This window comes from Athene cunicularia (assembly GCF_003259725.1).
Source record: "Athene cunicularia isolate RWA chromosome 2 unlocalized genomic scaffold, athCun1 chr2_part1, whole genome shotgun sequence".
NCBI classification, from domain to species: Eukaryota; Metazoa; Chordata; class Aves; order Strigiformes; family Strigidae; genus Athene; species Athene cunicularia.
This window is the reverse complement of record NW_020799095.1, coordinates 22479015-22504733: the sequence shown is the minus strand read 5'-3', so window position 1 is coordinate 22504733 and position 25719 is coordinate 22479015. Positions and strand designations below refer to the sequence as shown.

The 25719-nt window shown below is 38.5% G+C and overlaps 1 protein-coding gene across 3 annotated transcripts in view; it reads right to left on the bottom strand.

Annotated features, from left to right (window-relative positions):
• Positions 1–772: 772 nt before the first annotated feature.
• ETV1 (ETS variant 1) overlaps positions 773–25719 on the bottom strand; it is a 65695-nt gene continuing 40748 nt past the window's right edge. For 2 of the 3 annotated variants that reach the window (XM_026843302.1, XM_026843304.1), the window contains 5 exons: positions 16211–16279; positions 13733–13801; positions 9661–9830; positions 5858–5959; positions 773–3351 (listed from right to left, as the gene is read on the bottom strand). In XM_026843302.1, the coding sequence (XP_026699103.1) occupies positions 3130–3351; positions 5858–5959; positions 9661–9830; positions 13733–13801; positions 16211–16279 (632 nt within the window). In that variant the 3' untranslated portion in view covers positions 773–3129. The remainder of the gene's footprint in view (positions 3352–5857; positions 5960–9660; positions 9831–13732; positions 13802–16210; positions 16280–25719) is intronic. The other variant, XM_026843303.1, reaches the window with a different exon arrangement.

Below are 25719 nucleotides of genomic sequence, written 5' to 3'. Positions count from 1 at the left end.
GGCCAGCAAGGACACACACACAAGCAAACACGCACAAGCTAACTCCGTTACAGCTTCTCCTAAAAACAGAGGTGAAACTTGTTTTCCCTCTACTCATGACAGTTTGAAAGTAAAACCAAAAATATCCCAATGAAACAAAAACCCAGCAGCCCCACCCCAGCCCCAAAAAACCCACATTCAAATTCAGTAGGGTATTAAAATTCCCTGTGAAAATGTCTAAGTGTTCTTAGTCGGAATCGGTCTTTCTCTAAATGTGCATATACCACTGTCCTCCCTTTTGTCAGTCAAATGCGATGCTTTGGTAATCTAACTCCTGGCTATAAGTCATATATACATATACATGAATTGTACATACTCCCTCACTTCTCTTTGTTTACATTTTGCAGGAAGCCATTCTAGGCACCGGGAACAGACCATCACCTCCTCATCCAAAAGGAGAATCTTACTGCTGGGGCCTCTCCAGTCCAAATGGTTAGGAATCCAATACACAACAATCTTGCAGAAATCAGCTGCCAGATTTATTATTCTACCTGAAAACCCCAAACAAACAAAAAAAAAAAAACCCAAACAAACAAAAAAGTGGAATAAAAACACTTTAAATAAACCTCTTAGGTACATTTTAAAAAGGGTTAATCAGTTCAGTGAAAGACTTTTATATCTTCTGCTGAGAGATCATGTAATGTTGGTCTGATTGCTTGTTTTGTTCAGTGAGTCACTACCGTATACAGATATATATATATATTTCTTCTTAAATATTACACATTTGATGCATTTTTCTTTTTTTTTTTTTTTTCTTTTTTTTTTTTCCCCCCTCTTTTGTCCAACCCCTTTCCCAAATACCCACATCCTGCCACAGGCAAGAGGCGCTCCATGCTGACATTAAAGAACCAAAACCAATCCAAGGACTTTTCATCAAAGCATGTTTCATTTGAACCTTATTTCAATGGAAACCACATTTTTTTTTTTTAAACAATCTTACTCAATCTTTTCCCTTTCCTTTTTGCTAATTCTGAAATTTTAGGTTTCTGATTCTGGATTAATCACTGAAAATTTAAAAGTGCCATTGAGACTTAAGGATGACAGAATTAGGTGACATATTAAGGCATATATACACTCCCACAAAGTATGTTGTCCTATGGGTCTGAGTAAATTAAATACCTGCCCAAATGTTTTTTATGCACCTGTGGTTTCTAGTGACCATTACTTCTTTACTTTTGATTAATTGCGTATTAAAATATTCATAGCTCAACTAGTGTCTTAACTGACAGAGGATGGAAAATTAATCCACCACCTAGGATTGTCTTTGAAATCCATCCATTATGATGGAAATTGTTGTTTTATGGTTATGCATACATTTTCCTCACGCTTCTCAGGAATACAGGAAAACTAGGTACTCCATATAACACCTATTTAAATTTCACTGGGGAAAAAAAGGAATTCAGATCTTACCCCCTCACCCTCCCATCAAATGAGGAAATATTATATTTCAGAAAAGGTGCTCATAAATATTTAAAACTTTTGTGTTTTTGTCAGGGTCATGTCCCTGTCCCCGTCCCCCCTATTTTACATATAGAGTAGCGTGTGGCTTGTGTTCAAGATTACCCCTCTCAAAAAATAAAACCATTTGAAAAATAACAACAAAAAAAAAACCCTCAAAATTTAAATTGTCTTCCGAGCATTTCTGATCACATTTACATTTAGTGTCCAAAACAAGTCGATTGGTAACATCAGTGCCAGCACTACAACGTCATACAGCGACTTCATGGTATTCTTTGACAGTTCGTCTAAGTCTCCGTTCCACCGAAAATTACAAAAGGTTCTGCAGAGCTTTCCTTAGCAAGCTGAAGCTTACTAGTCATCTGTGGATGCGCATAAAAGCTGCTTATAGCACAGCTATGGCGTAAGCTATTTTCTAAGCAATAAATGGTTCAAGTCATCTATTTTGTCCTGAAATGCTACCTGTAGTTACAGCATTGCTTATAAATGGTCATAGTAAATTCAGCATCAAAGAGAATATTACAGAAAAAGACAGCAGCAGAAGCATTAGCATTATCTAGTATTTATATATGTTATCAACATAACACAGCAGTAAAAGGTTTAAATGCATATTAATGGGTACCGTGTCTAAAAATTACTAAAGTACCTATTTAGTGTATTGGATATTTTTCTCAAGGAGTGCTTGCTGTGTCTAAACAGCATAATTAGATATGTGACTTAGTACAGTTAATTCCTATCGATTAAATAACTTATTTATGTACCAAAGGAAATGGAAGGATACAAAATGTTTTCTCCCTCCCGATCACGATCCTGTATTTAATGCTGACATGATCATCAGAAAGCCTACCACATGTAATTACTACCCTCAAATGGATCTTGAAAGGTCTAAGCCATAGCATGGGCCATGTATGTGTAGCAACGTGGCAATAGATACAGCATGCGGCTTGCAGCCTTAAGTCAGGGATTTTGCTGCTTGGTCACTGTACTGATGTCCACTCTGTCATTAAACAGGAGGTTTTTTGAGGCCATACCAAAAATAAAAAATAAAAAAAAAAAAAGAAAAAAAAAGAAAAAGAAAGGAAAAACGAGATATCTAGTTGTTTTCAGAGGCAAGGTGCAAGGTCTGCCACTGCAAGCTTCTAAATTAAATGTTGTGGTATACGCTTTGCTTCTCTTTTGTAACTGCAGAAAGACAATTAAGAATGGCAAGAAACAAATGCCCTAGGCATGCTGTGCTGATATCATTATCAAGTGGTTATTCTGCACAATGAGAATTAACTGTACTACGGATATCCAGAGAAAATGTACAATATCTTATGCTGATATGAAACAAAACAGACATGATAATAGCTTTTTTTGTACTTAAAACCTGTATGTTCCCTTCCCAAACTTAAGTAAAAAGCAAACCCACCCTTTTCTTCCTGTTACACAGAATAACGTTTAGGTTCCAACCCTCCCCTTTCAAATAAAGTGCGCTGTCCATGGCAGACCATAGGAGTAATGCAACAGGAAAAGCCCCTTTTAGTGTACTATTTAAAAAACAAACTGAAGTCGTTTCAGCTTTCCTCTGGGTCTTGTGAAAGAGGAGAAGCCTAAGGGAGGGGGAAAACATCCCCTTCACTGTCACTGTTGTTAATAGACATAGCCTTCGTTATAGGGGTGGGTGTTGCAGCAGCCACCGTCCTGCATGTAGACCATGCTCTCATCAAAGTGGGACAGAGGCACAGTGTCCTCCTCATTGATGTGGCGCTCCATGTCAGTCTTCAGTAAGGGGCGCTGGTTGTCTGGAAAAGCCATGGAGAAAAGCGCTTCAGGGTCGCAAACAAACTTGTAGACATATCTTTCTCCAGCCACCTTAGGACAACAGAAGGGAGAAAAAGGTGCAGTGTAAATAAGGCCTTGTGGTTTTGCAGCTCCAAGTTCAACAGTCTTGTGAAGAACTCACCTCTGTTACACAATTAGTAACGCGGCAACAGAACCGGTAAAGCAATGACCTAGCAAAGACAACAGGGATCTGCAGAAGCAGACTGTGCAGAACACTCTTGCTTTTGCCACATGTGATATCCTGTTGGAAGATGGACTAGGTATTCAACTTCTAAACATTTGTTTGCGATTGTTTCCTATACTTAACCACAAATGGAACTGTTCTCATTGGAACATGTAAACAAATTGTCACTGCAATGGCAAAATAGAATGACTAAGTCCAACACTCTGTGTGCGAAGTGGAAAAAAGAATCACATTACATGATAGAGATCTGAATTTCACTTCACGCAGACTGATTCGTACTTAAGTATAAAAGCACTTAGTTATAGTGCATGCTGATTGTACAGGGGCAGCTAAAGCAAATACATAGGCTAATATGTACTTAGCAATTGCTCATGCAAAGCTGGGACATTTGAATTTGCTTATGGAGGGGCATTTTGTCCAAAGATCCTACAATTTTCCCTTATTCAGAATTAGCACTAAATGTCTGTGCTTCATCTTCCTAAAAACTAAAGAATGATAAAACCAGTACAGAATTATTGTATTTAAAAAAAAAAAAAAAGTCAATATGGTGTCTTCTCAATCACCTTATTTAAAGAATTGCGTTAAAAAAATATGAACCACGTTGTATGCTCATGGTTTATTAAAAATATTTTAAAATAAAGATCATATTGTCTACTTCTTGTAACTCCAGCTAGCACAGCACTGGAAGTGAGTGAACGAAGGTGGCAAAAGTGTAGCAAACTTAACTCTATTCTTATAGGTGCAAAATAGTCTGAAGCACGTCCTTAATTTTTCTTCTTATTTACTCTACAAGTAATGTAAAGTCTTGGTAGAGGCTACATCTGCAGTGGAATTTTTTTTTTAAATTAATGTCAGCAAGTTTGACAGACTGAAGGCTGCATTCAGAAATTGGGTATTTACATAACCTATTATCATTGCTTAACTTAAAACAAAAGAGGAAAAAATGTGCCTACAAGCCTTGCAGTAAAGAAACCTGATATGAATCTACAACCACCATTAATTTTTAACATACAGTAACTGGCCAGATAGGTTAATCCTAGAGCAAACTTCAAACATTGCTATGTCAAAAAAATAAGTATCCAAACTTTCCATATTAAACAACGTGTGTGGGTTGCACAGCCTTATCACCCTTATGGTATTCCCATCCCCACCTTTTCAACTGTTTCACTCTCTGCTACTTACTCTTGCCTCTGTGCTGCCTTTGAACTGTGGCAGCACAACTGCCTGTGCAGCTGAGCTGTAACCCTCAACAAGGAACTCTGCCTGAAGCACAACCCAACAAAATTAAGCATTTCTGCTTCTCCTCAACCAAACTCGGTCTCCAGTCCACTTTGCAAAAAGACTCAGTGCACAGTTACATGACACAAAAAAAATGGATGAGGCACTGTGCTACTGAAGTACCACAAGGCCATACTAGTCCAGTGTTGTCCAGGTTGACTCCTGGATAGTGAAAAAGGAGAGCACTACAACGATCCCATAATCAAAGCAAGACAACTTGTAACAGGCAACTCCAAACTGAGACTTCACAAAATCTACTGGAAAAGTTGCCTAGTAACTTGAGCTGAGAGCATTGTATCCGTTCATGGGATTGGCAAATGACAGGTTTAAACATGTTAGTCATTGCAGGTCACAGAACTAATGTGGAAAGATATGGAACAAGTTTTACAGTACAAGTTATTCATTATGATCTTTGATCACACCTGCCAGTTTTGTAGATGCAGCAGACAGGTGTCTCCTATTGATTTTTCAGTCAATCTACATAGTACCACCTAGCAAGATTTAAAAATGTACATGTAAATCAGGAAGCCACAGTAGAAGGACAGGTTGAATACTGTCAGCAAGACCAGACTGTTATATATAAATTATTGTTAAATATTTCTCATAATTCAGCCTATTATAAAATATTAAATTCCACTTTAAAATGGTATTACTACAACACTACTGGTAAAATATTAAAGTATTTGGTATGTTAATAGGTATCATTTTTCTCCCCTATCTTGCACTTACCAAAGTACCCAAGTCCTGGGCAGCTAATTTAGGTCTGCAAAACATTATTCATCCTGTACTCTACTGTTTGCCTTTCCCAGGTGCCAGGAAGCTCTTTTGGATATTTTTGAATGTTACCTCTTTCCGTATAATCGTGAGGTGCATTGTGTGAACTAAAACCAGACATTTTTTACATAGGAAAAACTATCTTGATGCATATACTTGGACCGGGTAGGTAAAAAAGCTTACTATTTGCCTAAATAGATGAAAAACCTACCTAAGCAATGCAGTTACAAGTACTCCTCATAAACTTATAGATTAACATGCAACACTCCGGTGAAACTGAATACAAAGTTAGCTACTCACCTTTTGCATGATTCCCTTTTCATAATAATAGCGAAGTGATCGGCTAAGTTTATCATAGTTCATAGCTGGCCTATTTTTCTGAATCCCCCAGCGACGTGCCACCTGCCAAAAAAATGGATTAGCACTGATTTGTTAAATGCATTTAAAAAGTAGATCTTATCATCAGATACTTTATTTGGGGGTGGAGGAGAGGGAACCCTGCAGGTGCAATGAATAAACACAAGAGAAAGTTGTTGCCATGATCTGAATTTTCCACATGCTACTATGATTTTTAATTGGACACACAGTCACCATTAAACTTGAAGCAGACCTACTTAAAATGTGGTGGAAGGTTGGGGGTTTTTTCTTTGCTTTTAATAAAGAAAATCAACAAAAATTAAAGCCACATGAAGAGATGACATACAAAAAATATTTATCAAGTTTCACCAGAAAAATTTCATAAAAGATGAAAACTTTTCCTTAGTTTGATGCTGTGGGTAATTGTACTATTCCTGTGTTTTCCTTGCTGTCAGAACACTGTTACATTAAACACACATACATACACACCTAGTTCATGAACTAATACGGACTGTATTTGGAATGATAGCGATGTTGAGATTATTAGGAGATACAAGTCAAAAGTCAACTCCCAGTCTTAAATATTACTTCACCAAAGAAAATGAACAGAGGAGTCAGGGTAATCTCTTGGAAGAACTATATGGCAGTGTGAAGAATGGGACAGAAATTTCCTAACAGCAATTGTATAATTTCCCTTAAAAGAGAATAGTAGAAAGGGAGTTGCAAGCAATTCATGAAGCCATTCCATGGAGAACAATACGCCTTCTGCTCTGACTTATGATTTCTACTTGCCTTTACACTTCCTGTTTTATTGCCAGAGGTAGTTCTGGACAAAGAGACCTTTTGTTTAAAGAGCTTAACTGCTTATTCCCCACCTGAAACTGTAATTGGCTGTTGGTGGCATTTCAATTACCGGCTGTACAAATGACTATCATGTCACCAGAGGGATGAAGAGTCAGAGCTGATGAACTCTTTAAAGCCCATTTTATAAAAATGTTTGAGAGGTGCACATGCATACAGCTCTGGAAAAAAGGTAGCCAAGCAGCTTTGCTGCACATTGCTCTACAAAACTTTCTGATAGGTGTCTGGAGCCTTTTGATGCAAACCATAGATCACATGCAACACTGAGAACTGAAGGGGACTAAACAACAGCAAAATCCATGACTTTGACCTCCATTTGGACAATAATTTTTAAAATTTCTTCTGAAAGCATTATTTCCTTTCAGCAGTACAGCTTTTCAGGCTTATGTAAATTAACATGGTTCTGCTAACTTCAGATATGTTAGAACTGTATTGAAACACACCTCCCAGTCAGTTTATTCCAGATGAAGATTTGGCCTAGATGCGTAACCTTGATTCGCCTATTCATCTTTGTAACACATGCTTACGTCACTTTTTGCTTATTCCTACCAAGTTTTCTTCTGCATTAATCAAAGTCCTAAAAGTCCCCAACATACCAGGCTTGCATAATAAATAAGTACACAGCAAAGATAACTACAACAAAATAATGGTTGAGGACATATTTTGTGGTATTTTGACAATCCTAAATAAACAACGAGGTCCAGAAGTAGTCTTGGTAAGTGAGTCTTCCTGTCCCTGAAGTGCACAGCGTTTTATCAAGTCTTGCTCTGTGAAAGGGATTCAGGCTTCTAGCCTTCCACGCCACCTTCCTGCTGAAGGTTGCTATCCCTGTAACAAGGCAGCATAAACGGATGTGCGCCCAATTCTTAGCCTCCACAGATCAGTTAGCTACTTTCTGAATGAACTATGGTTCTCAAGGAGCTGATACATATTCATTTTTGCTGTCACCCTTTCTGCAAGGGCATAAACCTCCAGAAAGTGATGGGATGGAAAGGTCATGTCATTGACATCCTAACCTGCCACAGCTGAACCAACAGACTCTTTGATTTCCCTCCAATTTACACTTGGCAACCAACAGAAGTGTGCAACTTCCCATAGGCTATTCTTATTTTAATCAACGGTTTCTGTCAGGTCCCTGACATTCATATGAAAACAACTTAGGCTCCTTTGTACTCCCTAAGTAGCCTGCCTCCTCCAGATCTTGGATGTAGAGCTGCTCAAAACCACAAAGCAACTGCTACAAAGTCAGACAAGCAGATGAACTGGTTAACTTAAATCAGAATATCCAGTTCTTCAGGGCATTACACAATAAGGAAACTTTAAAGTTTTGTTTTGCTGCTTTCCCTTCCTTAGCTAATAAAATCTATAAAGTGTTTGCACCATCTGCTGGAAACCATTTTTCAGTAAATCTCTTCAATTTTGAAAAGCTTCGGACATACCTTAAATACAAGACAAAACTAGAAGGGTAAAAAACACTGAGACTGGAGAAGGGGGGAAAATTAGATACCTCATTCACCAAAATCAAACAAAAGCCTTTCCAAAGATTTCACTGTGTTCTGGGCCAGGTCACACAACTAAGAAGTCCATGTAACCTGCTACATCTGCGGACTTGCCAGCAAAGTTTAAGTATCAAATCGACTAAGACTGTTCTGTGGTCAAATCTCAGATGCACAGTGCCAGGATCTGCTACAGTGACTATCACTCATAGTGCAGGGGATGCTCAGACAAATGACAGCCAGCACAAGGGTCCCTCAGCAACCTGCCCCTCAGCCAGACCATGTCAGGAAGGAAAGAGACAACAGTCCTGTCGCCAACCCCAACTACTCTACCACCCCCTTAGGGCTGTTGGCAGAAGATGTAACATAAATGCAAGAAAGCTTTCAGATTGTTTATACCAGCAGATGGATGGCAAACAGCAGAAATAGCTGGCGGAATGCAAAAGCAGCCTTACACCCCCGAACCTTCCTACTCAGCTCTAACTCGGAGGGGATCCTGATGGAAAATTTGCTGCGGTCTCCTCTATTACCCAACCCTGTCCAAGGGGCAAAAAAGTAAACCAAAATGATATTGCTTTTTGACAACCCTAATCAAATCATCCACATGAATATTACAATAAAATTCACACACAACAGATTTTCCAACAGTTTCCATGGCTGTTTAGAACACAGGATAGATTATGCAATGTTACCTAGTCCAAAAAAGTTTACGTAATAAAATGTTTAATTTATTCCTGTTTAGCACACACATGAACTAAGACATGCTTCAGCAAATGTTCATGAATACAAGTAATTTTATCAGCCCCACAAGTCCTTCATGGCTCAGGAGAGCTTTGCATGCACATGAGTGTTTGCAAGCCTAGGATCTAAGTGTGCACTAAACAATCTAACAATACAGATAATCAGGAAGACTCTAAAAAGAAGGGTATTTCTATGATTTTGATGGGATTTTACTGCCTAACAATCTTAACCTCCTCCTTTGCCATCTGTCAGACTTTGGGTCTTTCACTCTACAGCTTAAAAGTCCCAAGCTCCCACATCTTCATACTGAAGAATATCTGGTATTGAAAGACTATTCAGGGAAAAGTGTTCAAAGGATCTTGGAACACAGTTTTACCCATGAAGTGGTTCTGAAAAATCCGGGCCCCACAAATAATGCCAAGTATTTTCTAACTGTAGTACTTTCAATATTTTTATTATTTTGTTGGACAAGGAATCAAGTCTGTGCTTCCTCACTGAAACACTTCCCTTGCCAGTCCTTTCTGTCAGCCCTCTGAAGCCTTGCTGAAGCAAAATATTGAAGGAAAACAAGGCCTAAGTCCAAAGGTGCACTATTAAATTTGCAGGACGGGGCAGTGGATGTCAGGACATGCTGTCTGTCCAACCCACCTCCTCCGGCTCAATCAGCTTGAATTCCATGCCTCGGCCAGTCCATGCTATGAAGTGAGAGTTTGATGGGTCATCAAGAAGAGCTACCAAGAACTGCCACAGCTGAAGCGAGCCTCGCCGTTGATATGTGGGTCCCTCACGGTACATGCCTGGCTCCTGTTTGACATCACCTGCACAGAATCGCAACAACATTAGATGAGCAATGTGTAAAGAGCATCATCACTCAGTTTGTCAGATAAACTGACAATGAAATCATTAGGGTTAATAGAAGGAAAGAATTCTTACTGTCCAGCCATCCACAAAAGCAACATTCCCCTGTCTGCTGCTAATTGTAAATACTCTTAACGATAACATATTAATATACTAAAAAGCACCTAAATTCAGTCACGATTTATGTAAGTGTCCCTAAGCCTATACCCATTTACTTCTGATACATGCAAATCTCACTTGCAAACCATTTTGCAACATCCTCTCTGAAAGAGCATGAACTATTTTTGTAAGCAACTCTGATGTCTGAAGAACTGCGTTTGCGTACTATACTTTGCACAAGCCCCAGTTTTGGAAATGTAATGTATGCTTCATAAAGCTGCAAAACCCTGTTGAGTGAAACTTCTTTTGCATGCAAATGCTTCTAAGGAAAATTTGACAAAGTATTTGACTTGGACTTAAACAGCATGTGCTTTATGTATAGGTATGCAAATCCTGCAGATATGCAAGTTCCTCTGTGGCATACTACACTTGCATATAAGCAGATATTATTTTTACTCATACCTACATATTAGATTCGTATTCCCCCTGAAAAGAGTAGGCTCATTTTTCTAAAATTTCAAGTCCAGAGTAAGCTTTTAAAAAACAAGATTAATAATATTCTGCCAGCTGTTCCACAAACTGTGAATAAAAAAACATCCTGCTACATCCATACTGTGTCTCTTGTTTTTAAATCATATTCATACAAAACAATTCATGCAAACAACAACAGCTGAAAGGTCTGATACCGAAGCAGAGAGTATTTTTTTCTGCACACAGTGACAGCAATCCTTGATACGCTGGTAAAACTCCTCATTTAAACTATCAGAACAGCAATACCCTCCAATAAGCAGTGTGACTTGTTTAATATGGAAAGCCAGGACTTCACATTCAACCACAACATTAGGATGTTCTGATGGCCATTACAGAACGGCTCTGTGTAGCGAAAGTAAGAATAATAATATTAAAAATGGAGCACTTCCTTTTGTAATCAGCAAAGAAAATTGAGTCAATAGCTGTGGAAAACAAATAAATCAACACAAGGCTTTTTGGTTTATGTGAGGTTCAAGTTCCAGTCCTGAAAGGCCTTCTTTTTCAAGGACAGGATTTTTCTTTTAATGATATCTGAGCAATGCACAAATAGCAAGTGCAGTATTACAGAGGATCAGATTCTTCGCCTGTGCTGATCTTTGATTTCAAATGAAGCAGCTGAGAATCTGCTTCTGAAACATCAAGACTAGTCCTGGGCTTATGCCACTCTTGCTTTACTGTCCAAAACATGACAACACATATGCTATTTTCTCCTCAAAAGTCATCATGCTACAAGTAGAAACACACCTATTTGTATCACAACACCAATCTTCTAGAGTACAGGGTGTTCTCTCAGTGGACAGTCACAGAAGCTAGCAGCAACCATTTGCTTTTCAAGCACACAAATATTTCTAAATGTTTATTTCTTTTACTTTATTTGTATTTCTTTTCCATTTTCATTCCCTTCCCTGTACAAAACCCAAACAAACAAAAACAATTTTCAAGAAAGACATCGACAAATGCTACTCCTGAAGAATTTTAACTTCTTGTAGTACAGGTTATGATTCCACTCCCATAAACATAAATAAAAAATTTGCCAGTGGTACGGAAAACAGATCGGGTCCACAATCATTTTTGGGGAGGGAAAAAAGCCTAACACGATGTGCTTTAAAAAGGAAAGAAAAAAGCATATATTCTGAAGTAGACTTCCAATAAATCACCCTTTCAGCGAACATGTGTGGTGATGCAATTCTTACCCCTCCCCACCCCTCCTTGTTGGGCTGCTTGGTGCCAGGTGTGATACCACCCACATTCCCCCAAGCTATACATCAATCTGTGGAGATAAGGACTGATAACGTTAAGGCACCCCCTTAAGGAGCCTGGCTCCCGACCCTCCAGATTGCTCAAAACCAGTTAAAATGGCCCATCATCTCCTGATGGCCTGGCACACCTGTGCCTGGGATGTGGTCAATGGGAACAATAAGAGAGTTGCACATTCATCAAGTTCTTGTGCAACTGCTGGAAGGCACCAGAAGGTATCTGACAGAAGTCAGTTATCTTGGACTCTATAAATGGTGACCACAAGGGTCAAGACCCTTTGAGCTCTCCTAGACCACAGTGGGCCTGTGACCAGCATCTCCCCGAGCTGGGACACCTCTCAGGTACCAAACACCTTAAGGTGTCGTCTGCTGACAGAGATGACAGAAGGCCAGGGCGAAGTCAACCTGCTCGAGTCTCAATTATCGCCCATTGAGGAATGCCAAGGCATTGTAAGTATTTGCTCTAAAGTCAAGAAGAGGGAAACTTTCTTTGAGCTAGCTTCTCTTTCACCCGCTCTTTCTCTGTTTATTGGTGTGTCGGTACTTCATTCTACTGGATCCAAATACTTTTGTCTGTGTGTTTGTATATTTTGTGTATGCGCATGTATATATGTATAAATTAAGGTACCATTAAGTAAGTTAGTGTGAATCTTGTCATTTTAGAATCTGTCAATAAGTCACTTTTCTTTCTTTCATCATTTCTGAATTATTTTGTAATGATAAATTGTTGTTAGTTATTAATAAATCTAGATTTCCTACTAAATCATTACCGTGTCAATACTTTCATCCACAACAACATGTCAATCCAGTAACAATGCAATACTGGATTGAGCAATCTTCAATTAGGGCTAATATTAAAATCCTCTCTTTATTTCTTGATATTCTTCACCAAAATGCATGTGATACCTCCTTTTCAGGAATGTGTAATTCTTCAGGTTACTCTCATTTTAGAGTCTCCCATTCTTCAGCAAACAAAACAAATGCTACTTGATGCACAATAGTTTCGTAATCCATGTAAGTGATTCTCAGGGAAAAAATGAAGAAAATAAAGCAGAAGAAAAACCCCAAGAGTTCTCCAGCTCTACTTTTAGCTACGGTCAGAGAGCTGTTCACAAGTTTATCAGGAAGTATCTAATCTTTCTTGCTAAAATAAAGCTGGACATACACACTAACACAAAGAAGCCACTCTAGCAAATTTAAGTAATTGGTCTCCAAATTGCTTTCCAAAGTTGCAGACTAACAGAGTCACCGGCAAGAAATACTGAGTCCATCTACTTTGTCTATAATGAAATAAATCTGAAATCAACTGAGCTACATCAGGAAACTGATTTTACAGAGTAACTGAGGATAATTTGGGCCATTTATTTTAACTGACTTCAGAATCCCTCTTGGGAAAAAGAAAAAAAAACCTGTTGTAACGGGTAGTGTTGTGAAAAGATCATTGATTTGTTACCAATCCCACTGAAAAATAAAACACTAGTACAATGTTTAACCTCGTGCAAATACATTGACACAAACACAAAAATGCCCTATACACTCACTCCCCACTATTCATCACTTCACAGACAGCGAGACAAGAGGCTTAAGTCTCAGTAAAACCAAAGCTGCTGCTTTCTCTGCCGTTTTGTTAATTATAAGAACAGCTTTCATTAAATCTCAAACAAGTGGTATGTGATCATCAGTGCAATGGAAATCCTCCTATTACTTCTCAACAGTACAGGAACTGAGCTCCTCTGCCGCAACTCTGGATACGGCATCTTTCGCTGGCAAAAGTCGAACGACAATCTATTGAAGAGGAGACTTTGGTTTCAAGAGACAAAGGTCAGCTTTGGTTGGGCGCACCGCAAATGGTGTGTTAAGGAATCCTAAATTGGAACATTACTGAGCTTTTTTGATCAGCAACAGAGAAAAGTCCCTCATGTCTTCCCTTTTCATCTCCCACACAAGAAAAGGAAGGAGACATGTGTCATACATACCGTCAAACTTCTCTGGAACAACGCAAGTGTCATCATAAAACTGCCTAGGTCCCTTTTCATACATACAGCCTGTAAGTTAAAAAGAGAGAGGTGTTTATATAAAAGATGCATGGAGAAAGAAGAGATCATAGGCTTAATGCCAGAAGGAACACTAAGTCATAGAGGAATCAGATTAATATCCCACATCCTTTACACACCGCCCAACTGCAACATTTTGGCCTCAGTACAGGGGTGTTTAATTAATGTGTGCATTCCCAAAAGACTGTTAAGCTCCACCTGCAAAAATGAAAAAGCACCCATTTTTCTCTATGATTTATTCCAAAATGTTTGTCTCATTTCCTGTTTGAACTAACACAGCTTTGACTTTTAACCATTAGTTTCTGTGGGTCTTCTCCCTGCAAGACTAAAAAATCCTACTTGGTATTTCCTCCTCACACTCATAGCAATCACCCCACTTGATGTTTCTTCCACTTAATATCAATCTGTAAAATTTAATCTTTGTCGTCAGAAGACACTATCTCAACCCTTCATTCCTTCTAGCACTCTCTTCCGTACACACTCCTACTTTTCAGTATTATTTTAGTGTTTTGCTTAACCGGAACTGTACTGCATGCCGGTATCAACCTCAGCAGTGCTACTTAGCAAGACAAAACACCTCCTCCTCTCCTGCCTCCCTTTGACCTTCCTTTTGACTGTGCAAATGTTACAGGAGGCCTTTTTGCCTTGCAGTTGCAGTGTTTGGTTGGGCTGTTTTCCCAACTGTGAAGTCTAGGAGGAGGAGGAGGAGGAGGAGGTCCATCTCAACATCATTTTTTCCAATATAATGTTTCCCAGTTCCCTAGACCATAGGCCATTCAGAATATTAAAAAAAACCCCATTTTGTTTAATGTGCCCAGATTACCAAACAATTCAAATTGCTTTGTGTGACTGCCCTGTCCTGCCCGTTATTTACCACTCTGCCTATCTTTGTGCCATAAAGTTATCTATTAACTTTGTTCCATATCTTTACTGAAAATGTTGAATAGCAACACACCTGATATCAATTCTTACAGAACTATAATGAAACAATTCATTCAGAGCTGATTGCCCAGTGACAGCCACTTTTAGATCTGTCAGTTGGCCAGGACTTAATGTATTTAATGTGTACTTTATTGATACTGCTTTGTGCTAACTTCTTAATCAGAATGTAATGCAGTGGCAAATTGAATGCCATAAAAAGTCTATAAGACACAAGTATCTTTATCAATCAAACTTTTAATCTCAGCAAAGAATAGAATCAGATTTGACATGACCTTTATTCCATAAAATCATGTTGACTGATTTCCAAATACAGAAAACAAATATTTATTGAACATCACTGCTTTTTTCTACATCATTCACAACAATTTTACTTTCTCCAAGTACATATGAGTGCATAGAATGGCTAAAATTGTTTTTCTCCTACCTATGCTGTGATTAAAACTCAAATCTGTTCACCTTAACCCTGTAGTTTGTGGATCCTTCCCTAATGTATTTCACCCTCCTTTATTAAGCTCCTGTACTTCATATAATTTCATATACCAAGACTGTTATAAATTTCTATCTCCTGTTTCACCCTCCTTGTTAAATACTACCTTTTATTTTTAGTTTCTGCCTTTATTTCAACCCAGAAGCACTCGGGCTTTTAGCCAGATTTGTTATCTTTCCAGTTGTGTCTTTTCACTAGTGAACGAAGTCTTACTAGATAACTTTGATTCATAATATGTCTGAATTCTCATCAATCTCAAAACCAATTTCCCTTATGCTTGTGAAATTTGCCCCTTGGAAGAAAACCAAATAAATTATAAACAACCAAACAAAATATCATATATTGGAACAAAGATACACCAAAGCAGGACAGTGGAGGGTACAACCTTTCTTTCAGTGGTCATTTTTAATTAGTTCTGTTGGCCTTCTTATTTTTAATATGTACAAAGTGCTTTTACTGAGAATTATTAATTTTGACAATGATCTAAGCTCTGCCTTACTGAAGTAACTGGGAGTATGTATCACATGGATGTACAATTTGGGCCTAAGCAGCACCAAAACATTGCAAAAATCCTAACGAAAGACAGAAGCCAAAAACCTTCACTGAATTTGAAGTATAAAATGGACTAATTGATAGTTAACTGAGCCTGTCACACCAATAGCCTGGAAAATATCATTTGAGCAGAATGGGTAAAATGGACAAATTTTTAAGCGTCTCTTCCTTTCAACTGCTAGAGGCCTTGAAAAGCAGAATGAGTAAATTCGTAATAAAATTGCTTTTAACATAATCAACCTGTGGCACTAAAAGAAGCTACAAAAGAATCAGTGCATCAGAAACTCGAGACCGGGAAGGGCAAGAAAGATGATTTGAGTCTTCCCAGCAGCAGAATTAAACCAGTGAACCCCAAATCCCTCCAGGCTTATTTTTTTACGTTTTTCTCATACAAAAGTTATACATAATAGAAAACTTAACTTCTGTTCTGTTTGGGTGAGCCAGGAAGCCTTCTTGCCTCATGTAAATGGAATGGCAGCTAGGCACTTCTGAAAGGAGAAGACGACAATGCTAGTCAAGAGACTGTCTGGAATTAAAAGTGTGCAGGTTATCAATGAGACAGGCTGCAGGCAGAAGAGAAACAAAAAGAACGCAACTTACGGAGGGGGAACCTATCAACACAGTCAGCATTTCAGAGCACCATGCACAAGGCATGGTGGAGGAGAAAAACATAATGTGAGTCAGATCATAGACCCCACCTATCATAGGCACTTGAACTCAAACCCTTACTGTAATCAACTTTGCTAAAAGCTGACTCCCATGACAATTACACTTTATAGACCATTCATAGACCAAAAAATCCACACAAGACAGTACAAACATTTTAAACCCTGTGCTTGTACATCTGTCTTTGTAACTAATTCGACCTAACATTTCTAATCAATTACACAGAAAAGCCTGCCAATCATAGTGGAGACTTATAAACTCTACATTAATACAAGGAATGTCAGAGTGAATTTAGAGTAGGATATTGCTTTTTAGTCTCCAGTCAAGGTTCTGAAGGGTTAATGAAATTTTCTGCAATTCCTAAGTATTTAATCTATAAATTCAGATGCATCAATTTCACCCTCCACCTATATATCCTGAAGAAAAAATAGACACCCCCCAAAACCAAAAAAGTGACTGCGCACATTCTAATACAAATATTTATTTGCTATTGCCCACCTCTACTTAAATCTGCAAGAAGAATGAGAAAAAAACCAAACAGAACTCATGAAAATGGTGTTCTTTAAATGTCTATTTTTTCCCTGTGCCTTACTCTGTTCCCAAGTAGCTACATCCTGTGCACAGCAAGTTGCAAACAGACATACACCGTAAATGTTTGCCCTTCTAGACCATGTTTAACCCACTTCTTTGATATCAAAAGTCTTGCTTAACAAAGTCTATTTGATCTTGTGATAAACTCCTACCCTAAGCTATGCAATCTTTTACCAGTAACTTGTAACTCTTTAAGAGATGCAAACAGAGGTCGAAAGAGCAGACATTATTTTTCCAACACTGCCTACTGGCTCTTTCAGACTGTGATTCCAAATTTTACTGTTCACTGACTAGTGATGAGTGTCAAAGATCTGGCAGGATAAGAAAATGAGGTTTTACACTGACTTCACAAAACAAGTGAAACAGAGGGCAGTAATAATAACTTTCCTCTAACAGTCCACAGACTCTCTTGCACATCTGTGCCAAACTCTTCATTACCTCCTCTCTCGATGGAACGCTCAGCGCCTGCCTCCTCAGGCCTCGAGAATCTCTAACGTTTCAGGCAGCTATTCTGAGCAACCACAGGAATCAGTGATTCAGTGATCACCCGAGTCAAGTATAGCTCTGTAGACTAGAAGTCAAGGCTATAAGTAGTGGTTCACCTGCAAGGAATCACTCATGTTACCAAGTAGATTGAATTCTAAGGAGAATGGAAAAATCTACGTAAAAGAGGAAGTTGTAGAACTGAAACAGATGCTATTTTCTATTTTAGGTAAAAATTCACTAGTATTGGCAGCAAACCCCTTTTTGACTCATGAACTCCACTCTTGCAAAGTGATACAGCAGAGTATATGGACTAAAGAATTATGTACGCACCCAAGAAGCTGTGTTCTTAGCCAATTTGGGGTTTCATCTCTCATGCTCCTAAGTCAATTATAATTAACATCTGGAGTCTTTTTAAGGCATGCATTGTTTGTACCAACATTACTTAATCTTCTAGTTAGCTTGTGCTTAAACAGTCCACAGAGGACCGAAAAATACAGCAAGGAAGAGTTTATTTCTCGTAAAGTAACTAGAGTCTTGTTATCCTAAAGTGCTATCAGTTAATTTATGACTATCAGAGTGGGTCAGACTCTAATCAAATTGTAGAAACATTTCCAAAGTGATTATTCAATCAAATGACTAACATGGTTAATTAGGAGCCATAAACATTGCTCTGAAGTTCATCAAAGTAATGACTTGCCCAGAAAAATTACTGCTAATTAAATTGCCTGCTGCTTTCATTTCTACCTTATCTAATAAAAAGTCCAACCAATGAAATTTAGCATTGCAGTTTTAAATTGTACTAAATGCTTGACTAAGACCCAGAAGTATTTTTACAAGCTAAGCGGAGCTACTTCAAAAGAAAACATTTTAGTGCAGAAATTACAGAGCAATTATATGTTTTCTTCTCCTTAAAGCATTGTTTCAAGAAAACAAATAAGACAGAAGTAGGCATAAAATACTTCCAGGGCAGGATCCAAGTGTTTGAGGTGACTGATTCTATCACCTTTTAGTAATTTTTAGTCTTTGAAAAAAAATGTGCCTGGATGTAGGACATACAAGAATCTTATTTCAGACTTTTAATGAAGTAATACACATTATAAAGTTACATCATCTCAAGAACAAAGTACCTTAAAAAAAATCAAGCTAACTAAAAATAGGGAGACATAAAAAAATTAATTCATGTTTTGTTATTAATTTGGAATACTTAGAGGTCATTCTTCATTGCTACTCTTGCTAACAGCATCATAGCAGTCATCTTAAAACAATTAATACGGCCTTATATCATGTTGGTTTGAAATCACTTTTTCTGAGGAGGTGTTATTTTAAATTTATGTGTAATCTAGACAGTGCAGAAATGCCTTTTCATCTGGGACTGTCCCAGAGAAAAATACTGGAAATAAGCTCTGCTGTATCTTAATCGAAATACATCAAAGCAGAAAAAGCCCAAAGAGACTTCCTCAGGACAAGAAAAATCTGCTACTGAACTTAGCAGGCACAGGTTCTACGTTGAGTAAGACACCTGAGTGGTCCCTTGGCAAGGAAGTATTTCATATTAATTAGCATATCAGAATTTTAAAGGATTAGGTTGTCTCAGCCCTGTATAACTCAAAGCAGGTAAGGAATCTTTAAATCCTCTTTTCTGACCAGGTTTCAGACCCACAGTCACAATCTGTGCAGAAACAAACAGAATTTCAGCCCATGTCCCTAGCCAGGTGAGACACAAGGAAGAAGACAAAGCTTCTGCAGGCAATACGATGAAGTGAATGATGAAGCACAGCAAAGCAGGAACTGAAAACCTGAAGCAGGATTTATTCTTCGGCCATTCCTGTTTCCAAACTTACATAGCCTTCCTAACTACATTACACTCTAACTGAATTACTTTTTAGTTCACTTTATCTACACCATCTGAAGGTCTGGAGTTCCAGGGCACTCCCATGTGCATGTGACAAAGCACACTGCGATACAGAGGTATTGCATTACATACGTATGCAATGTGCAGAGAGCGGGCGATGGGGAGATCGAGGCTTAGAAGGCATGTACAATCTGAAACAGGATGGATGAAGAAATTGAGCTACCTGCCTGGCCTTGGTCTCCACGTGGCAGCTCGGGTGAATGGTACAGTGCACTAGCGAGCCTGATAAAAAGTCACTCAAATTCACCCAACACCTCAACTCATACATGAAATCTGTCCACTTCCCTACAGGTATAAAACAAAGTAATGACACTAAAATTGGAACCTTCTTACTGTTTGGCTGCCTACTTCTCGGACTTACACTTTATTACCAGCTTAGTCATACTGAGAACAGTTTCCAAATGGAACTGTTCCCAAAGGAGCAGTTCCCCAAAACTTTGGAGGGACTCCACTGGCAGTAGATACAGCTATATCCTCCTCAATTGTCCTTTTGGACTGAAGAGTAATTACATGGGTTTTGGCTCCTATTTCAGCAACTCAGAGTTGGTCTATCTATACAGACAGACTTAAAAGTACTGTGCCACTTGTCTTCCCATCGGCAAGAAATACAGCACATACAGATTCTCTACCTTTGTGCTACCAGGCACATAAGGGTACACAGAAGCCCCTCAGGTAGCTGGGACCAACCTAGCTCCCAGGCACCACACACGCATCTGCCTGACTCTGTGCTACACACACTGAGTACACCAGTCCCCCCCTTTGATGCCTTGCAGAGCCTCACAAAGTGCTTACTTGAGCAAGACAAGCATTTCTCTGGTACACGGAGAGGTGCTTGGTGCAGTGGGAGAGATTTTTACCAAGTGCAGAGACGAAAGTAGCCTTTTTGAACATAAAATGTTCAAGCTAGAACACATCATACTTTTGGCCTCCAACTTAAAACACTGCAGTCACACTGCAAGTAACTTTTCTGTTCACGATTTCCAAGAGCACTGACAAACTGTTTACAAAGAAGCGCTTCATCCACCTCTGAAACACATTTAGCCTCCTGGTGGAAACCAGCTGTTTACCACCACCAAGAAGCTCTGACCAGCTCAAGGGTGAAGAGCAACTGAAATCACTGAAAAACAGACAAGGCTTTTTAGGTAAGAGAGGCAATTCTTCAAACTAGATCACAACAAGTGGCTAAGGTGGCACCAGGCATCACTAAGAAAAATGCATGATCTGTGTTTTGCAGGGAGAAGTACCAAATAATTATTTTTGATCGTGAAATGGTGATTTTATAAACCTGCAGAACACATTTTAATTAAAACTCGTATGTCTCTCCAAAAAGAGACCTTCAGGTGGAAATACTAGAACTACTGACAATCTCCCTATACAGGAATAGCTTGAACGTATTTCACAACTCAGATGCTGGTGGATCAGGTTTTATTTCAGCCACCTTTAAAAGCACTATCCCCTCGGAAGCTATGCAAGTACAACGGAGTCCTACAAACTGGTAAAATCCTGGCAATACAGAAGTCAGCATTATTTTTTCATTAGCAGGTTCAGGATGAAAAATACAGGTGCAGTGAAGTTACACGGGTAAAAACAGAGTCACTATCTTCTCTAAAAATCAACCTAAAAATTAAGCATTCTTTTCCCCAACCATTATGCTGTTTAGAAACATTTAGAATGGAAGGAGGTTTTTTGTCTATCATATCACCTTTGTACCAGCAATTAAAAAAAAAAATCATCTACAAGTATGTGCTAAAAAATAAAATTTGTTAAATTTAATTTCTTACATCCCACCTGACAAAAACTTACTGGAGAACTAGATTTGGCCTCACCAGCTCATGTCTAAGTGGAATTATTACAGATATACTGAAAAAAAACCTTAAGCAAACAGCTTCCTTTCCACAACTTTGGTTTTTAGATCTATGACAGCATCTAATGCATTTTCTGAGACCAGATGTCAACAGCCTGTCTAGGCGATGTGTAACTTTTTATACAGCAGAACAGGAAAACAAAGGCTCATACATTCAGCTCTGAATTGAAATTCCACATGGAGCTGATCTTTTAAGCATACTTTAAAATCATCTATTTGCTTTTATTAACCTCAGTAACGGTAAAATGTATTTTAAACACCGCTTCTCTTTGAATTCAACAAAAGACAGCAGTATTTTCTCTCTCCCTCGCTCCTTTTGTTGGTAATCTTACTGCAAAAATGTCTGTGTTGCTTTTTCTCCCCCGCCCCATCCCCTGCCTGTAAAATCGAAGTTGGACAAACACTGCACGGCTGAAGTGACATATTTGAATGGAATTCAGACCAACCAGTTCCTGTTTATGTTTCTGATTTGAGAATGTAGCCTTCTCATTCACTATACATTAGAAACACACCAAGGCCATAAATGGTGTCAGGTTACAGGCAGGCAGGGCCAAGAAGCATTAATCATTACTTTAAGGCAACTGGCAAAAGCAGCAGCTGAGGGAACACTACACCCTTCAGCTCCGCATAAATGGACATTCCAGGGTTTGGCGTGTGGGTTTGTTTTTTTTTTTTTTTTCCCTTCCCCTTCAGCATCCATTTTATGAATGAAACTTCAGGCTGCACAGAGTCCATTCATATAAAAGCTGTGCTCACAGGGCTCAGTCTCTCGGGATCAATCGGTCTTGGGTAAGGCTGATGTGATTGGTTTAAGGCAGGCTTCAGCCTTCCATTACTGATTTAAAATGCAGCCTGTGTCCATTTGACCTGCGTTAATGCACAAAGAGTAAATCCAGACTGCGCTCTCAATCCTCAAATCAAATCATTAGCCAGTGCCACTTACTGTAACTGTAGATTTAGAGGATATTTATCCATTTCTTTGAAAAACAGAGATCGCAGGACAATTTATTCATATCGTATTGTCTGCTTTGAAAGGAAAAATAGATGCATGGTATCCTGCCTATATGCTCACATTAACTTAGTATTCAGGTTTTCCTTTGTTCATGAAGATGATATTACAAAATTAATTCTATTCTAACTACAGATTTCTTTCAGACAGAATTAGTGAATAGAGGAAATTAGCTAGATGGAAAGCACATGAAAAGTTGAAATTCTGTCTTTCATAGCGATCTTCTGAAGTCCAAGTTTCCCAAATTTCCCCCTCAGATGCTGTTATTTTCTACTGTTACACCATCCAATAGTAGATTAGTGTTTATGTACTTTAAGAGCAAAAACAAAGTGCAGTGCAGCTTAACTACTGAATAAAATCCATGCTCATTCACTGAACCAACACAGCAAAGACAAGCTCCTGAAACAAGAGGCTAAAATATTTAAAACCACAGAAGTAAGACTCAGGAAAAACCACAAAACCAAAAACAAGGAGGGGAGACTTCTTAAACCTACTGAACTCAAGAGCAATCCCCTAGCCCTTCTTCCCTCCTGTCTTTATGCCAGCCGGATTTTCACCGAGAACAATTGTACTGCTGTGCAAAAGAATTCCTTTAAGGCCACAAGGAGATGCAGTTTTGAGATGTGTGTACTAAAGCACCATAGCCAGGAAAAGGATGGAGTCAGTTCTGTTTCACAGAGCATTTTATAAAACTGTGTTCAAAAGTTATGCAAGTATTTGCAGCCTGACCAAAACTGAATGAAAGAAAAAGAAAACCTAGAGAGAATTTGAGGAAAAGATTAAGCAGCTGGAGGATTTATGAAGCAAGATCTCAACGAGTCACACCGACACACTAAGAGTATGCATGCAAACTGTCTACAGAGATTTAGAAGTGGTACATTAATACTAAGGAATTGTTTAGGATGAGCTATGAGGAAGGGAATGGAATTGATCAAAGGGAAAATTTAGGCTTATGACTGAGAAATATTTCTTAACGGTGAAGTCTATTAGTCTGTGAAATAATCTCCCAGGGGAATAACTGTAGGAATAATACTTAGCACTCATACAGCACTTTATGTTTTCAAAGCACTGTACAAAAATTAGCCAATATAATTAAAGACAGTAGTAGAAGCACCTTGAGTTGTCATTTTAAATACTGCATTGGTTACTGCACTAGAGAGTTTCCTGGAAAAAGCAAACCTGCACTTACTGACTGGCAGCTAAGCTTTCCCTTTTTCCTTCATACTAGCATCTCCAAATGTCTAAAACTTTACCTCCAAGAACTACAATGGAATATCTAACTGTTGTTTTAAAAAGGAAAGATTAAAAAAAGGCAATCTGCAAACAAGTACACTTCCAATAAATAAATGTAACTTTTTTTCCCCCTTGAAATTTTAATTCAACACATACTCTTATGCTGTTCTGCAAACTCCCAAATTTAAGGACGTGTCAGCTGATCTCTAGGGACGAATGTGCTACTAGGGATCTTTTCCCAGGTTAAGTCACACTGATTTGCTTTTCAAAAAACACCACATTAGGTATTTGAAAGGACTCTTGGTTTTTATTCTGCTCCCAGTCATTAGGTAAATACATATTTATAACATGGATGGTAGAATGCTAACAACATCCTACACCTATTAAAAGCAACCTTAGGAGGTTAAGAAGTGTCACAATTACAACTTCCTGTGCAACCCTGATACAACTCCTTTGTTGCAAATGAATTATGATAGTTTTTTGCCGCGGCACTCTTGTCTCTTGAGTGCACAGGTCAAAATTGTTTGGGGGAGGGAGAGCCATGTTGTAAACAGCTTTGCAGGTGGAGCCACTGCTTCATTTGTTACAGGGGCTGGAAGTAGTGTACGTAATGAGGCAGAACATCTCAAGAAAGGAAAAGATGACCTCAAGATTAATACAGCTGAATGGTTAGTTTCAGGCCCCAGCAAAGCCCATTCCAGCCCCAGTGAAGTATTCCAAATTAGTCATGTCACTTCTGCCAGATTTTTTGTATTAGGTATTTCTTATTTTTGCAGTGCTTACACAGGGACCCTAATCTGATGTTCCTGTACTTCCTTGCCTAGAAATACGAAGTAAGTCCCTAGGAGCTAAGCTTTGAACATATGCAATACATAATGTTCTTTAAAAATTATCCAGTCCTAACTGAGTACCCAAAATAAACAAGTATATATATCTGATATGCTTCTCTGCCTCCGCTCATCTCTCTTAACAGAGGGGCAGTTCCCATCCATTCTCACATGCCAACACAAGGTATTTATTGCTCGGGAGGTCTCAGGATTTAAAGGGATGTGCAACTCAGAAAGCAAGACATGGCAGCTAATAATTCTGTCTGGCTAGTTCATTCAAGTGATGTGATCAGTACCTTGGAAGAAAACTTTGGAAGTGACAGGGAGAGAATCCACATTTTCTAAGGTCCATTCAAGCATATTAATTGTGAGGCTACCCTGAAATTTAACTGTAAGAATAGCCCTGCTAATGCCTCTAACCTGCTCAGGAAAGACCGAATCTGTCTAGATCTCAACAGATAAATTACTGGCAATCAGTAATAAGTATATGCAAGCAACAATCCCTCCTCTACTTATCCGTAATGTGACAAATTTCAAAGTTCCCCAAGACATGGTCACAAACGAACTTTCCAACCAAAATAACTACTTAAATTGGGCAAAACAAAAGATGAGATTTAAACTTAGTTATTTAAGATTTAATTTTAAAACTAGATTTTTAGTATTGACACAAACATAGCTAGAGTCATACCTTAGTATATTTGCAAATACACCACATTAAGTAGGGATGATCAAGCCTGCAAAGATCCTGTTTAATAATAAAGCCCAGAACAGATGAGGTATCTCAAGTTCGGCCTTTTTGTTTAAGTACCTGAATACATGAACTGAATTCTAGAAGTACTAACTGTACAGGAATGCCTGTTGTTAGCCCTTATAAACAAAGGTCTTGGGAAGCCTTCTGAAGTGTATTTATTAATGATGCAAAATCTCAAAGCTCTGTATGTCCTTGGCTGCATCTTTCTGCTTAAAGCTGCTAGATATAGCATCAAGTACTAAGTACATCTGACTGTCAGCTATGGGGGAAAAAAAAAAAAAAAATAAAAAATCAATCTGTGGCAGAAAATAAGGTCTGATTGATTGTACATGTATGATGCTCTGTGACTTCTAGAAGTGTGGATGGATAAGGAAGAGCTGCTACTCTGTTGACATTTTTCTTTTTCCATTATCTCAAACATTCTGCAGTAGAAACTGCATACCTGCAATTACAATTACAACTAATTGATCTGCCATTTCCCATGTCATAATTAATGTCATGTTTTAATAGAGTTATAATCATTCCATAATAATGCTTTTCATACACCAGCTTCCCACAAAGTATAAAAGTATAGTGCACAAAAGCAATG